This window comes from Pyrus communis, chromosome 2 (assembly GCF_041283825.1).
Source record: "Pyrus communis isolate YQ-2024b chromosome 2, ASM4128382v1, whole genome shotgun sequence".
In the NCBI taxonomy this organism is placed as follows: Eukaryota; Viridiplantae; Streptophyta; class Magnoliopsida; order Rosales; family Rosaceae; genus Pyrus; species Pyrus communis.
This window is the reverse complement of record NC_142566.1, coordinates 7634970-7647050: the sequence shown is the minus strand read 5'-3', so window position 1 is coordinate 7647050 and position 12081 is coordinate 7634970. Positions and strand designations below refer to the sequence as shown.

The window sequence follows — 12081 nt, the reverse complement described above, 5'->3', positions numbered from 1 at the left end:
TTTATGAGTGGAGATGCATTTGGGCAGTTACTACTCACTGTAGTCAATTACTATTCATTTGGGTGGACTGAATTGACTCTTGACTAAGGGTTTTTAGGGGTGAAGTTGCTATAACATAAAGACTTGTTTTTTTATTAGGCAGAGGTGAAACATAACAACTACACTGATCACTTTATTACATTATGGAGATATATACTATCAGAATTGTGTGTTTCTAAGGAATTTTATGTAATATTATGTAGCACTGAATGATCTGCAAAATAAATAATAAGATTCAAAATATAAAATCTAAATTGTTTTGAAAATCAAATTTAATAGTTGAAACACCTGTAATATTAAATGATATGTAACATTAAAACCACTCTGCTTCTAGTAACTTTTCTCCAAACAAAAGTTGTTTGTTTGCATCCTTTAAAATCTCAACTGGGGTTCCCCTTCAATCTAATTTTGTCAAAGGATTAGTTTATTTTTAAATGGAGACAGGAGTGACATAGCTACAATCTTTAATGTGCATTGAAAAAATCTGTTACATGAGTAAGATGATGTCCAATAAACTCCAAAGCACGAGCTTCGATTTAACTATGAATTTTGGTCAATTTTTGAGGTCTCATTTGTCCTCGAGTCACAATCCCAGCAGACTCATGGGTCTCTTTGCATACTTTCCCAAGATATGTACGTAAGTAAATGTTAAATTATTATATTTTATAGAACAAAGCTTAGTTGCTTAAAAACAAGCAGGAGCTCCTGCTCTCACTCAATAACAACTTAATAAGTGTCTAAATTGTTAGTTCAAATTTTAATTGTTCAATTTTTTTGGACATTTGTCAAATTGTTATGGTATGAAAGCAGGAGTTCCTGCTGATTAAGCAGCAAAGCTTTGTTCTATTTTATAGTACTTTGGAGAACTCCATGATTTTGTATCTCCGCATCTGCATGGCCATTACCCTATTCCAAAACTTCAACCACGCAACGAAAAATGTCAAATAGTGAAGTTGTGAAAGGGTATTAGCTTTTCACAATATGCACAAAAAATAAATAGAGATCACATCAACCATGTACGTATAAAATAATATTCATAATTAACCAGTAATTTGTTTGATGCATTCAATTTATGAAACGATCTTTTATTCAAATAATTTTCTTTTTGTAAAAATGATCTTTTAAGTAAAAATTAAAAAATTGAACTGATTGTTTAATTTGTACAATAAATATACTTTGAAGGAATATAAGTAAGTACCATAAAAAAATACAAGTTAGCTTTTATGGTACAATACTCTCATTAAGTCATTCTCATCCCCACCCTCTTCCTTAAATTGCAAAGGACCAAAAAAAAAAAAAAAAATGAGAAAATAACAACAATATTCTAATACTACTCTGGTCTAATCTCGCTTGATGAGATCCAGGGCATGTGACTCGGAATAGGTTGACCAATTTCATAGTTGGGTGTGGTGGAATTCATCATATTCTTCTTTTTGGGTTTGACTATATATCTATGGCGTAGATATTTGGACAGATTCAGTTTCGTGTCAAGCTGTGTGAGAGAGAGATGTGAGTTTCTTCTGCAACTACTACTTCTATATATTATTGTTGTCAACTTCAAAAGTTGGTTGATTTCTCTTCTTTTTATCCAAACTTTGAATTCTCTTCTTCTTACATTGCCTAACCATTAAGGCTTTGCCAACCACCTACTTCATTATTCACATACAGAAAAAAAAAGAAAGAGAAAGCCAAGCAAGAAAAGAAATCTGTGCGGTTCTCTCCCAACCCTCTCAACCTCCCAACCATTTTCAAAATATTGGAGAAATAATTGACAGAGGTATTTACTTTCTTTGAGATTTAGGGTTTGATATTTGGTTCTTTCATTCTTTCGTTGTTCTTTCTTTGGTTTTTACTCATCTGGGTCAGGATTTCTGTAACCATTTTTGTCTGTTGCTTTCTCTGCAAGTTGGTTTTTTGTTCCATCCTGATTTCCGGTCTAGGTTTTCACTCTTTTGTTCTTCTCTTTAATCTGACAACCATTTGTGATTTCATCTCTTTTTTCATCAGGGTTTTGCATAATTAATCTGTTTATTTAATCTATGGTTTCATTGAATTACTGCATTTCTCTACTACGATTCTTGATTATTTAATTTTTTTAAGTAAACATTTTCTCTGTGATTTTCTTGGTTTTTTTGTTCTAGTATTTCAGCATAGTTATTAAAGAACTTGGGAATTTTAATCAAGTTTTTATCAAGAACAAAATGTTGATTCTTTCTTATATTCATGTGAGAATTCAGTGGTATGTTTAATTTTCTACAAACGATTCAATGGCAGGGAGAGGGAATTGCTGTAGGATTCTATACAATGAAGTGCTTCTACTATTTCAAGGACAAGGCTAGGAGCAGGGAACAAAGATCTGCTCCAGAACTGAAAGAACAAACAAAATTGGATTATTCAGATGGCGGCGATAGGGTCATTAAGTCCACCTGTTCCGCGAATTCACCCCGCGGTATACCAGAAATGTACGAAGAGAAGGCTCATAATTTGCGGGTGTTTACATTCGCGGAGCTCAGGCAGGCAACAAACGACTTCAGTAGGCTGCTTAAGATCGGAGAAGGCGGATTTGGGAACGTATACAAAGGTTCAATTAAGCCCGCTGATGACAAGGGCCGCGATCCAGTCATTGTCGCCATTAAAAAGCTTAACAATGATGGCTTACAGGTATGGAAGTTTAAGCATCTTCCTAGTAATTGTATCTCTTTACATTCTTTTTCTCGTTTCAAATACCATTTCTTATAATTCTCTGCTTTCTCACGCAGGGTCACAAGCAATGGGTGGCAGAAGTTCAATTTTTGAGTGTTGTGGAGCACCCGAATCTTGTCAAACTAATCGGATACTGTGCTGTTGATGGAGAAAGAGGGATTCAACGACTGCTTGTCTATGAATTCATGCCCAACAGAAGTTTAGAAGATCATCTATTCAACAAGGTGTACTCAACCGTACCTTGGGAGACAAGGTTACAGATAATACTTGGAGCAGCTCAAGGATTGGCGTATCTGCACGAAGGATTGGAAGTTCAGGTTAGCTCTAAACATCGATATTGAAAATCGGTTTTTACAAACCAACCTACTTATGTACTTGAAGTTTCATGTCGGTTGTTTTAAACTCCCAGATCATTCATGTGATGTTGGGATGGATCAGGCATATTTTGAATATGTAGTCATCTGCTCATGTCACATTACAGACTTTATCCTTCGTAAGATCTACGCTCACTTCTGGTTCTCGGGGTGAGGCGGATATCCGAATTTCAGAATGTACTTCCCTTCTTTGCATAAGGCCAACCCGGAAATTTTTCATTGACCCCTCTTCCACATCGATTTTTTATGCCCCATCTCTGCACCCCATTCCCTGCGCCAACTGTTCCATTAGTTCTATTCTCTGCAAGACAGACTACAGTATCTTCTTCTTGCTATTTTCAACATTTCCGGCTTATTCGTAATCGTTGTTATTCTGATGTTTCTTATGCTGTTGATGAAGGTAATCTATCGAGATTTCAAATGCGCGAATGTGTTACTGGATGAGAACTTTAAACCGAAGCTTTCAGACTTCGGGCTTGCTAGGGAGGGGCCAATGGTTGGCCATACTCATGTTTCAACTGCTGTAAGTATTGCATTCACTTATTTCTCACCAGCATTTGTAGCTTGTATGCTAACCTACCTATGCAAACGTTGCATTGAAAAATGTTAATGAATTTGTTCTCATGATCAGGTAGTGGGAACTTACGGGTACGCTGCTCCAGATTACATCGAGACAGGTCATCTCACAACTAAGAGTGATGTCTGGAGTTTCGGTGTGGTGCTGTATGAGATTCTTACAGGCAGACGATCATTGGAGAGAAACAGGCCAAGAACAGAACAGAAACTTCTGGAATGGGTGAAACAGTTCCCTCCTGATGGCAAAAAGTTTGGCTTGATGATGGATAGCAGGCTGGAAAACAAGTATTCTATCACTGCGGCAAGAAAGATCGCTAAGCTGGCCGAAAGTTGCCTGTCAAAGAGCGCAAAAGATCGGCCAACAATGAGTCAGGTAGTTGACAAACTGAAACAGATTATTCGAGACTCCGAAGAGGGAATCCCATCCGAGAGAAGTCCTGAATCCGTTGAGAATGACCACGCCGACTCAGTAACAAAGCCAAGACAGTTGGAGGCCTCAGAGTCATGGCAGAGACGAATGGCTCACCTGGCCAAACTAGGCGAGCATGTGGGGAGCGCTAGTAGAAGTAGATTCATGATTATGCAGAGGGCAAAGGTGACGTGATGGATAATTCACCCGGCGTAGTTGTAACTTGTTTTCGGGTCGTTTCTGAGATCAAGGGATGAGGAAAAAGTACTGCAGAAAAGGAAATAAGTGAGCTAAACTGACTTGTCGATCGAACTTTTTCTCGAGTTGGATGGTTATTTTTGTACAGTTGTTAAAGCCATCAGAGATTCTAAGGTTGGTTCTCAGAGAATCAGTCTTTTCCATGTATAGGTGATTTAATAAGAATATGCTAAGGCTATTTCTTTTCTTCCTTTTTTGCCCTTCTTTCCAGATCAACACAAATGTACCAAAATTCCCCAAATCATTCATGGTAGCATTGTCACCATAGAATCTTGTAAATCATTCATTCGTAAGGTTACGAAAGTTAAATCGTTGAAAAGAGTTCCCCATAACTCATCCCCCATAGAGATTACAAGAATTCTGAAAAGGAAGCCCCAACGGATCATACGAAAAACTGCAGCGATAAGAGCCGAATCCTTTGATGCTCCCTCTCAGCAACTCTACTCAAACTGAATCAAGGCCTTGACGAAAGAGTTGCTCGTGTGTATCATGCATAGTGCCAAGAGAATTCGGAGACAATGCAGCCCTCCAAGCTGCCAACGGAAACCTACTAGACATTGATCTTGTTCTTCGCTGCTTAACTCTCTAATATGCATCACAAATACCCTTGGAGTGTGGTTCCCTGGGCGTCCTACACAGGTCCTAGAGGGGTGTACCTGCCACACTTACAAAATAAAGTATTAACCCATGAATTGGCTTGTTAACATATAAAGAGCCCCCGGTTCCAAACCATGTATACTTTGCCTACCAGTCTAAAGCCTTCGGCCTTTGATTATTCAGACCATATCGAGAATAATACCCAAATGGAAAAGCCATACTAAGTTTTCAAGTAGGATAGATTACCGATCCAGGTTTACGACTTTGGATTTTAGATTATAATCTGAATAATTGAGGCGAAATAAATTCTGCGTCCGCCAGTTGGAGCTTTCAATTTGCTTTGCTAGGTTTGCATCTCTTGTGGGTTTTCAACCAACACACTTGTTCAGCTGCACCACAAAATTAAGACACAGTTAACATCGGTTTCCATATTATGTCTAGAAGTTAGCAATTCTCTTTGATTAGCTTCGCCTTACTGTTGAAAACTGAAAATCCCTACCTGAAACCTACTGTGCCCAGCACATTATGACCTTTTCCATAAATTTCATCGAGCAGTTCCAGCAGTTGGCATGCACGGCATTTCATCCAACATTTGCGCTGCATGGCATAACTGGCAGGCCTAACTACGTTCTCATAACCTCAACCCAATTTCCCTTCCATCTCCTTTGTCGTGACTGTTTTTTTGTTTGCTCGCCTTTCTTTCCTCATTTAGTGATCAGTCTTCCCTGAAACCACATCAAGCCAAATGGTTCTTCATTCTTCCTGATTGTTGCTACTTGTCACAAGAGGCATCAACTTGAGGCCGGAAGGGTTCACTCATTATAACATCAGAATGTCCCAGATCATAATAGTTGCAGTGAAAACTGTTGAACTAATCAACTTTCAGGAGCCGCTAAATTCAATTAATTGAAGAACATTTTGACTTGCATCTCTGCAAGGTTTATTTCTACATAAACAATCGTAGGTAATGTACATAAGGAAATCCAGGAAGAGGCTTTTTTCAGCTGTTCCACTTGAATTTTCGGAATCTTCTTGCATATTATGATAGGCTCTGTCCAATAATTTATACGTAATTTCATCAAAACAAATGGAAAACTCACTCAACTTCTGACCCCACATGAGGGCCTTCTCAGGCATTCCCTGCTTGCAGAACTGGGACAACAACACATTAAGTGTAACAGTATTAGGAAGAAACGCCAACTTAAGCAATTTAGCCATTAAAATCATAGCACGATCCAGTATGTCAATGCAAGCACCATTCATCATTGTGTTGTATGTGACTGAGTCTGGAGCAACACCTCTTGAAACAAGCTCATCCAGCATCATCACAGCTCGACTAATTTTTCGAGTGCTACAAAAACCCTGTATGCGTATATTATAGGTTGTAATATCAGGTTCAAATCCACTGGCACACATTTTATACAAAAACTCATCTGCTCCGACCATGTCAAATGCTTTACAATAACCACCAATTAAGGTATTGTAAGTGACTATATCTGGGGTTAACCCAGTTCGGTACATGTCCATAAATGTATCAATTGCTGACTTCATTCTCCCCTGTTTACAGAACCCATTAATGATCATATTGGTGGTAAAGATATCCGGAAGAAGCCCCTTTTGCATCATCTCTCTCTCTAACTTCAGTGCATCACTCAACTTCCCACAGCTGCAAAACCCGCCAATTAAAGAATTATAGACAAAATTGTTTGGCACAAACCCCTTCCTTGTCATATCCAGATATATATCATATGCCTCTTCCACTAGACCCGCTTTACACAGTCCATTGATAAATGCTGAGAAGGCAACAACATCAGGACATATCCCTCTTCTTTCCATCTCATTCCACAAATTTTGAGCCCCATCCAAATCACCAACTCGAAAGTACCCATCCAAAAGCACCGTGAAAGCAGTTTTTTTTATAGGGAACCCCTTCTCTATCATCTTACACAAAAGCTCTCTCGCATCTTGCAGGTTCCCCTTCTTGGATAAACCCATAAGCAAAGAACTACATGTAGAAGTAGAAGGAGTTACACCAAACGTAATCATAAACTTATAGGTCTTATAGGCCTTTTGTTCTAACCCTACTCTGCTACAAGCTGCAATAATTGAGTTGAAAGCAACCACAGTCAGGGGTAATCCTTTTCCTAGCATATCCTCTAAAAATTCAATGGCATCATCCAACAGACCTGCCCAACATAACCCAGAAACCACAATGTCATACAATGAAGAATCTGGAAGCAGCCCTGATACGGATAAATCCTTTAACAACCTGTCTCTATCCTCTTCCCTTCCGTACTTGTAATGCCCTGCAATCAAGATATTAAATGTTATGCCATCAGGAGATATGCCCTTTTTCCTCATTTCTTCATAAATCATGTTTGCCTGGCCAATGTCCCTTGCTTTAATGTACCCGTCCATCATGGTATTGTATATAGTGGTACTTGGAGAAACATCCATATCTGGGATCCCATCAAAAAGCTTCCTAGCTTCCAACATATTTCCCTCCTTACATAAGGCATTTATGACAGTACTAAATGTAACGGTGCTTGGTTTACAGGCCCTTGCAATCATCAAATGCACCCAATGAAGTGCATCATCTGTCTGTCCCCTCACACAATTTGCATTGATCACAATGTTATATGTAATAACATCCGGATCACACTGAAATTTCCACATCACATGCAACAAACTCTCTCCCACCCTAAGCAACCCTTTTCTACAAAACCCAAGAATCATCGCATTAAAAGTATGATTACAAGGCTGAGGCCCCTTCCGAAGCATATCCCTAAAAACCTTCCACACGCTACCATAATCACCAACTCTAATCAACAACCTGAAAAGAATCGCAATTGCTGACAAACTCGGCTTCAACCCCACCTCCCTCATCCTACTAACAACCTCCAATGCCTCCGAACCCATTTCGGCATTCAAGAAACCTCTCATAAGAGTATCAAGAACCGAAAAATCCGACTCATGCTCACAATGACCTGCCCACATAAACCCCACCAAATCTCTACTCCTACTTGGCCCGATTCGCGCAATGACACACGAAAGCACGTCCTGAGCTAGAAACCGCAAATTATCCCCTGCCAAAAAATGTGCAGCAATACAACAATTCCTCACAATTCCTTCACTATCATCTCTAAAGGCTAATTTGAAAAACCCAAATGCAGTTTCCCTAAAACCTAATAGTTTCATAACTTTTACAAGAAATAATGGGCAAAACCGTCTGGAAAAACCCTTTAAAGCATAACCATGTTGGTTCTTTATTATCCGTGACAACCCGACTGTGACTATGCGCCTTTCATTGGAGTTCACAGAGCACAAGGATTTGGAAGTGGGGTTATTAGCAAATGGCAAAAACTGGGTAAAATAATCGAAGCTTTGAGAGCTTGTAATTAAGGTTCGGGAGGAGTTGAAGGAGTGATAGTGTACCTTGAGAGAAGGGTGCAAGCGACGGAGGTCAGCAGACATTGGAGCTCGCCTGAAAGCTGCAGTGGTTAAGCTGCGAGACCCAAAATCTCGGTCGCGTGTTTGGTGGGTTTCGAAGGGACGAACGTTTTGAGGAGTGGAACAGCTGGAGATTGTTGGGGGAGAGTGAAAAAGAAATGGGCTTTTGCCCCAAAACGAGACAAGATATCCGAGCCGCAATTCATTTCCTGAGCCCATTTCTTTTTCACCACTATTTCTTTAGCCTAAGTTTTGCCCCAAAACGAGATAAGAAATGTATGTACTGTTTAGTTGAGTTTCAACCCATGCTTTTGTGACTTTTTTAGTGAGTTAGTGGATTTAGAGGGCTTTCTGTGTTCTCTTTCTTTGGATTTGGATCCTCTCCGGATCCCCTCCTGGGGATCCTGGGGATCAAGACACAAGAACCGTTCATCAAATATTGTGCGATCATAATTAAATGCTTTTTACGTAAAACGAGATTGTTTTACTTTAAAAAATATAAAAAGCATTTAATTGTGGCCGCACGATCTTTGATGAACTGTCCTTGTGCCTTGATCCCCGGGATCCCCAGGGGGGATCCGAAGAGGATCCAAATCCATCTTTCTTTTGCTGCTTTAGAGACTCGTCTGTTTTTATTTTATTCTTTGTGGGTTCTGTTATGCTATCCTGTGTGTTTTCCTGCCTTTAATCGAACCAGGGAAGGGGAATTTGCTTGGCTTATTCATTCAATTTCAGGTTCTTGAATTTTCATTTCCTAAAAATAAAATGTTTTGGATGAACTGTCAATTTAATCCCTGAATTATCACCTCAGTGAAAATTAGGTCCTTAAACTATTTTTTCGGAAAAATCAGTCCTTGAATTATAAAGATCTGCCAATTACATCTCTAATATTATATGCAAAGCTAATATATTTAATTTTCCGTCAATTTAAGTCACATTATTTTCATGCGATACACATTTAAAAGTAAATTGGTAATTTTTCATAAAGAAATAAAGTATAGAGTTAATTTGACTCGTATACTTTTCCCATCGCCCACCCTCCGTCATAACCCCCGTTTAAGAATTTTCCTCCCTTGAAATATATACCCTTCCAGCCCCACGAGGATCTACTACCAAGTTTTGCTTCCATAAATGTCCAGTTCGGATAATATTTCTCTTTGAGCACTCCTGCCAACAGAGAATTAGGATACATCACCATCCTCCATCCAATTTTGGCCAAGAAAGCCAAATTGAAACATGAGAAAATTTTAACAGTGTTTTTCTCCCTCAACTAAAATTTATGATCATTAGTCTTTTAACTCATCAAAATATGCATTTATAGTTATTTTCTTCAACTTCTATAAAACTTCTATTAAATGAATTACGTGCCCCGTGTGGTTGAATGAGAAAATTATAGAATGGTCTTTTAACTTTATACCCATTGGAGAAATTGTCTATTAATTTTAATTCGATTGAAGGAATGATCCTTCAATTTTAACCAAATTGTAGAACTGATTCTTCCAACATGATTTGTTTTGACAGAAATTCTGATGGAGTTAATGAAAATGACCATAACTGCACGTTTTGAGAAATTAAAGAACTAATATGAATTTTTAGTTGAATGAATATTACTTTAATTTAATTAAATTAAAGTTAAAATATCATTACTATGATTTCCTCCCTCTATTCCCCAATCCACCGACCTGCTTCCTTTTTAACATTTTTCCCCACGCAACCAACGCTTCCCCGTATTTTGTTTATCTCCGCACCACCAGAAACGCGCAATCTCACTTTCCAATCTCTTTTGATAGATATGACATCCATGCTTTCGGCAAAGATGAAATGAAAGCTGGAAAGGCTTACTCATTCCTTCTTTCTCTATTTCCCTTTTTCTTTTTTTATTTTTTTTTTGGCAGGAAAAGTTACATAATTAGACACTTCACATCAAAATAAAAAATAAAAAATGACAAAAATGATAGAATTTTAACAAAAAATTTTCAGTAATATTTACTTTAACGAAAAATTACATTTTTACATTTAAAAAACAAACATGATACTATTTAATTTACCTTTTATTTTGTCTTCATCATTAAAATTCAAAATTTTAAAGTCATTTTCATTAGTTTTTTTACGAATTAACCTCATAATTAAAATAGTAATTTTAGTATTTCAACTACTTCTTGTTTTCGAACTCTTTAATTTTTTTTTAACCGTAAATTAGTGCAGAATATTATTTGTATATAAAAATACAAAACAAAATTCACACGAAAATCTCTTTGAATAAACTTTTCAATGTCTCAACATCCTTTGAGAAGTAAACAAAGATGATCCATCACTAACAAAACTTTACAAATTAACCTTCCCTTCCACCATTCCATTTCAACAGGATGCTCTCTGACTTGCAAACATCAACCACAACAAAAAAACAAAATTCTTCTGGTGGGTTTTTCTTGATTTCTTCTCCTTAATTTTATGTTATCCCATTGGCCACAGTTTCCTATTTACCTTCTTTTCCTTGAGATTTGGATCCTTACATCCTATCCGATCGACCATCATCCTCTCATCCTTCCCCACTACCTTTACATATTGATCACATCCACCATGATCTTGCCACGTGGAGTGATCTGAAAGCTTAATAACAATCTCCACCAATAATCTCTAGAGTCTCAGGTCAATCAGGCTACAGCAACAGACCCCGTCCGTACATTTTTGTTGGGGGTGGAGTTCTTGTTGGGATCCGACTTTCTTCTGCTGGAAGTAACCTTCCAGCTCTTCTCCTTGTTCTCATCGAACTTTATCTCTTCTTGCCTACAATCTTTACTGCAAAATGGTGTGTTACCCCTGAAAAATGTGAAAATAAAAATCCTCATCAGAACATGGCAAATCAAACTTCACGTAAACAAAGACCGACGGATCGATATTCTAAACTTTTCTAATTTAACCTAGTGGTGAATACTGCAATGTAACGAGCACACTGCTCTAGCAAACTAGGTTATAAGTTTACCTGTACATGAAGATGTCTGAGTTGTTTCCAAGTGGTTTTCTACAAAGATGACAGGCATCAAGGAAGTGAGGCTCATTTGTTTGATCTTCATATGTGGTGTAGGAGAACATACCAGTCCTCATGCTTCAAAAAATAAAATTAGAGGAGCTGAGAGGAAGAAAATATTGTTGGACTGGGACTGGATGCTAATTTGCTACAAATTTGGAGCTTGCTGCAAACTTTGGTGCCAATAACAAGAAGGTGATGAGTGGGGGGGACGAATTTAGGGGGGCATCTGCTGGCCTATATAAAGACTTGTTCCAGTGGACTTGGGGGAATAAGCTGCTTTGTGGGCCTATGTGAACAAATTGTGTAAACCAATCAAGTTCTTTGATTGAGTCAACTTCTAGATTGTTATGTAAAATCAACCGTTGATATTGATTGGGAGATCTATGTTTTAGATTTATTCGATACCGTCGATATTTTCTTAGAAATATTCAAAAAATAAGACAAAGTTATGGAAATAGGGGTGAAATTCTTATGTTTAAACTAAAATCGATAAATATTGTTGATAGTTTTTACACGTGTTAAATATCAAATAAATTTTTATATTTCGTCCAAATCAATATTTGACAATTCTTAAAGTTTCATTTTATTTTTGTTTTCATTGAAAATAACCGATATCAATATAATATTCAATATATTTGTCGATA

At 37.7% G+C, this 12081-nt stretch overlaps 3 protein-coding genes across 7 annotated transcripts; 1 reads left to right on the top strand and 2 right to left on the bottom strand.

Moving 5' to 3' along the window:
• Positions 1–1441: 1441 nt before the first annotated feature.
• Positions 1442–4549, top strand: LOC148698460 (putative serine/threonine-protein kinase PBL19). 4 transcript variants are annotated; one of them, XM_088683686.1, is made up of 5 exons: positions 1442–1816; positions 2314–2700; positions 2799–3059; positions 3517–3643; positions 3752–4549. In XM_088683686.1, the coding sequence occupies exons 2-5, from the start codon at positions 2344–2346 to the stop codon at positions 4294–4296; spliced, it is 1290 nt and encodes a 429-aa protein (XP_088539812.1). In that variant the 5' UTR covers positions 1442–1816; positions 2314–2343; the 3' UTR covers positions 4297–4549. The 4 variants fall into 4 exon arrangements, with proteins under 4 accessions (XP_088539812.1, XP_088539805.1, XP_088539807.1 ...); XM_088683679.1 differs by having other exon boundaries at positions 1445–1816; positions 3517–3639; positions 3748–4549; XM_088683681.1 differs by lacking the exon at positions 1442–1816 and adding an exon at positions 1841–1944 and having other exon boundaries at positions 3517–3639; positions 3748–4549.
• A 34-nt stretch (positions 4550–4583) lies between these two features.
• Positions 4584–8540, bottom strand: LOC148698459 (uncharacterized). Of its 2 annotated transcripts, XM_088683678.1 has the most exons (4): positions 8392–8526; positions 5456–8042; positions 5203–5345; positions 4584–5015 (listed from the first exon to the last, which is right to left on the bottom strand). In XM_088683678.1, the coding sequence occupies exon 2, from the start codon at positions 7951–7953 to the stop codon at positions 5839–5841; it is 2115 nt and encodes a 704-aa protein (XP_088539804.1). In that variant the 5' UTR covers positions 7954–8042; positions 8392–8526; the 3' UTR covers positions 4584–5015; positions 5203–5345; positions 5456–5838. The 2 variants fall into 2 exon arrangements, with proteins under 2 accessions (XP_088539804.1, XP_088539800.1); XM_088683674.1 differs by having other exon boundaries at positions 5456–8540.
• Positions 8541–10644: 2104 nt separating this feature from the next.
• On the bottom strand, positions 10645–11652 carry LOC148698458 (FCS-Like Zinc finger 3-like). The gene is made up of 2 exons (XM_088683669.1): positions 11390–11652; positions 10645–11226 (listed from the first exon to the last, which is right to left on the bottom strand). The coding sequence occupies exons 1-2, from the start codon at positions 11509–11511 to the stop codon at positions 11061–11063; spliced, it is 288 nt and encodes a 95-aa protein (XP_088539795.1). The 5' UTR covers positions 11512–11652; the 3' UTR covers positions 10645–11060.
• Positions 11653–12081: the final 429 nt, after the last annotated feature.

Bases quoted from the DNA above. Each gene is read 5' to 3' on its own strand.
- LOC148698460 (XM_088683686.1), top strand. From the start codon at position 2,344: ATGAAGTGCTTCTACTATTTCAAGGACAAGGCTAGGAGCAGGGAACAA. The intron at 2,701-2,798 runs GTATGGAAGTTT...TTTCTCACGCAG, and splicing joins TTAACAATGATGGCTTACAG to GGTCACAAGCAATGGGTGGC. The intron at 3,644-3,751 runs GTATTGCATTCA...ATGATCAGGTAG, and splicing joins TCATGTTTCAACTGCTGTAA to TGGGAACTTACGGGTACGCT.
- LOC148698458 (XM_088683669.1), bottom strand. From the start codon at position 11,511: ATGAGGACTGGTATGTTCTCCTACACCACATATGAAGATCAAACAAAT. The intron at 11,227-11,389 runs GTAAACTTATAA...CACATTTTTCAG, and splicing joins TCAGACATCTTCATGTACAG to GGGTAACACACCATTTTGCA.
- LOC148698459 (XM_088683674.1), bottom strand. From the start codon at position 8,430: ATGTCTGCTGACCTCCGTCGCTTGCACCCTTCTCTCAAGGTACACTAT.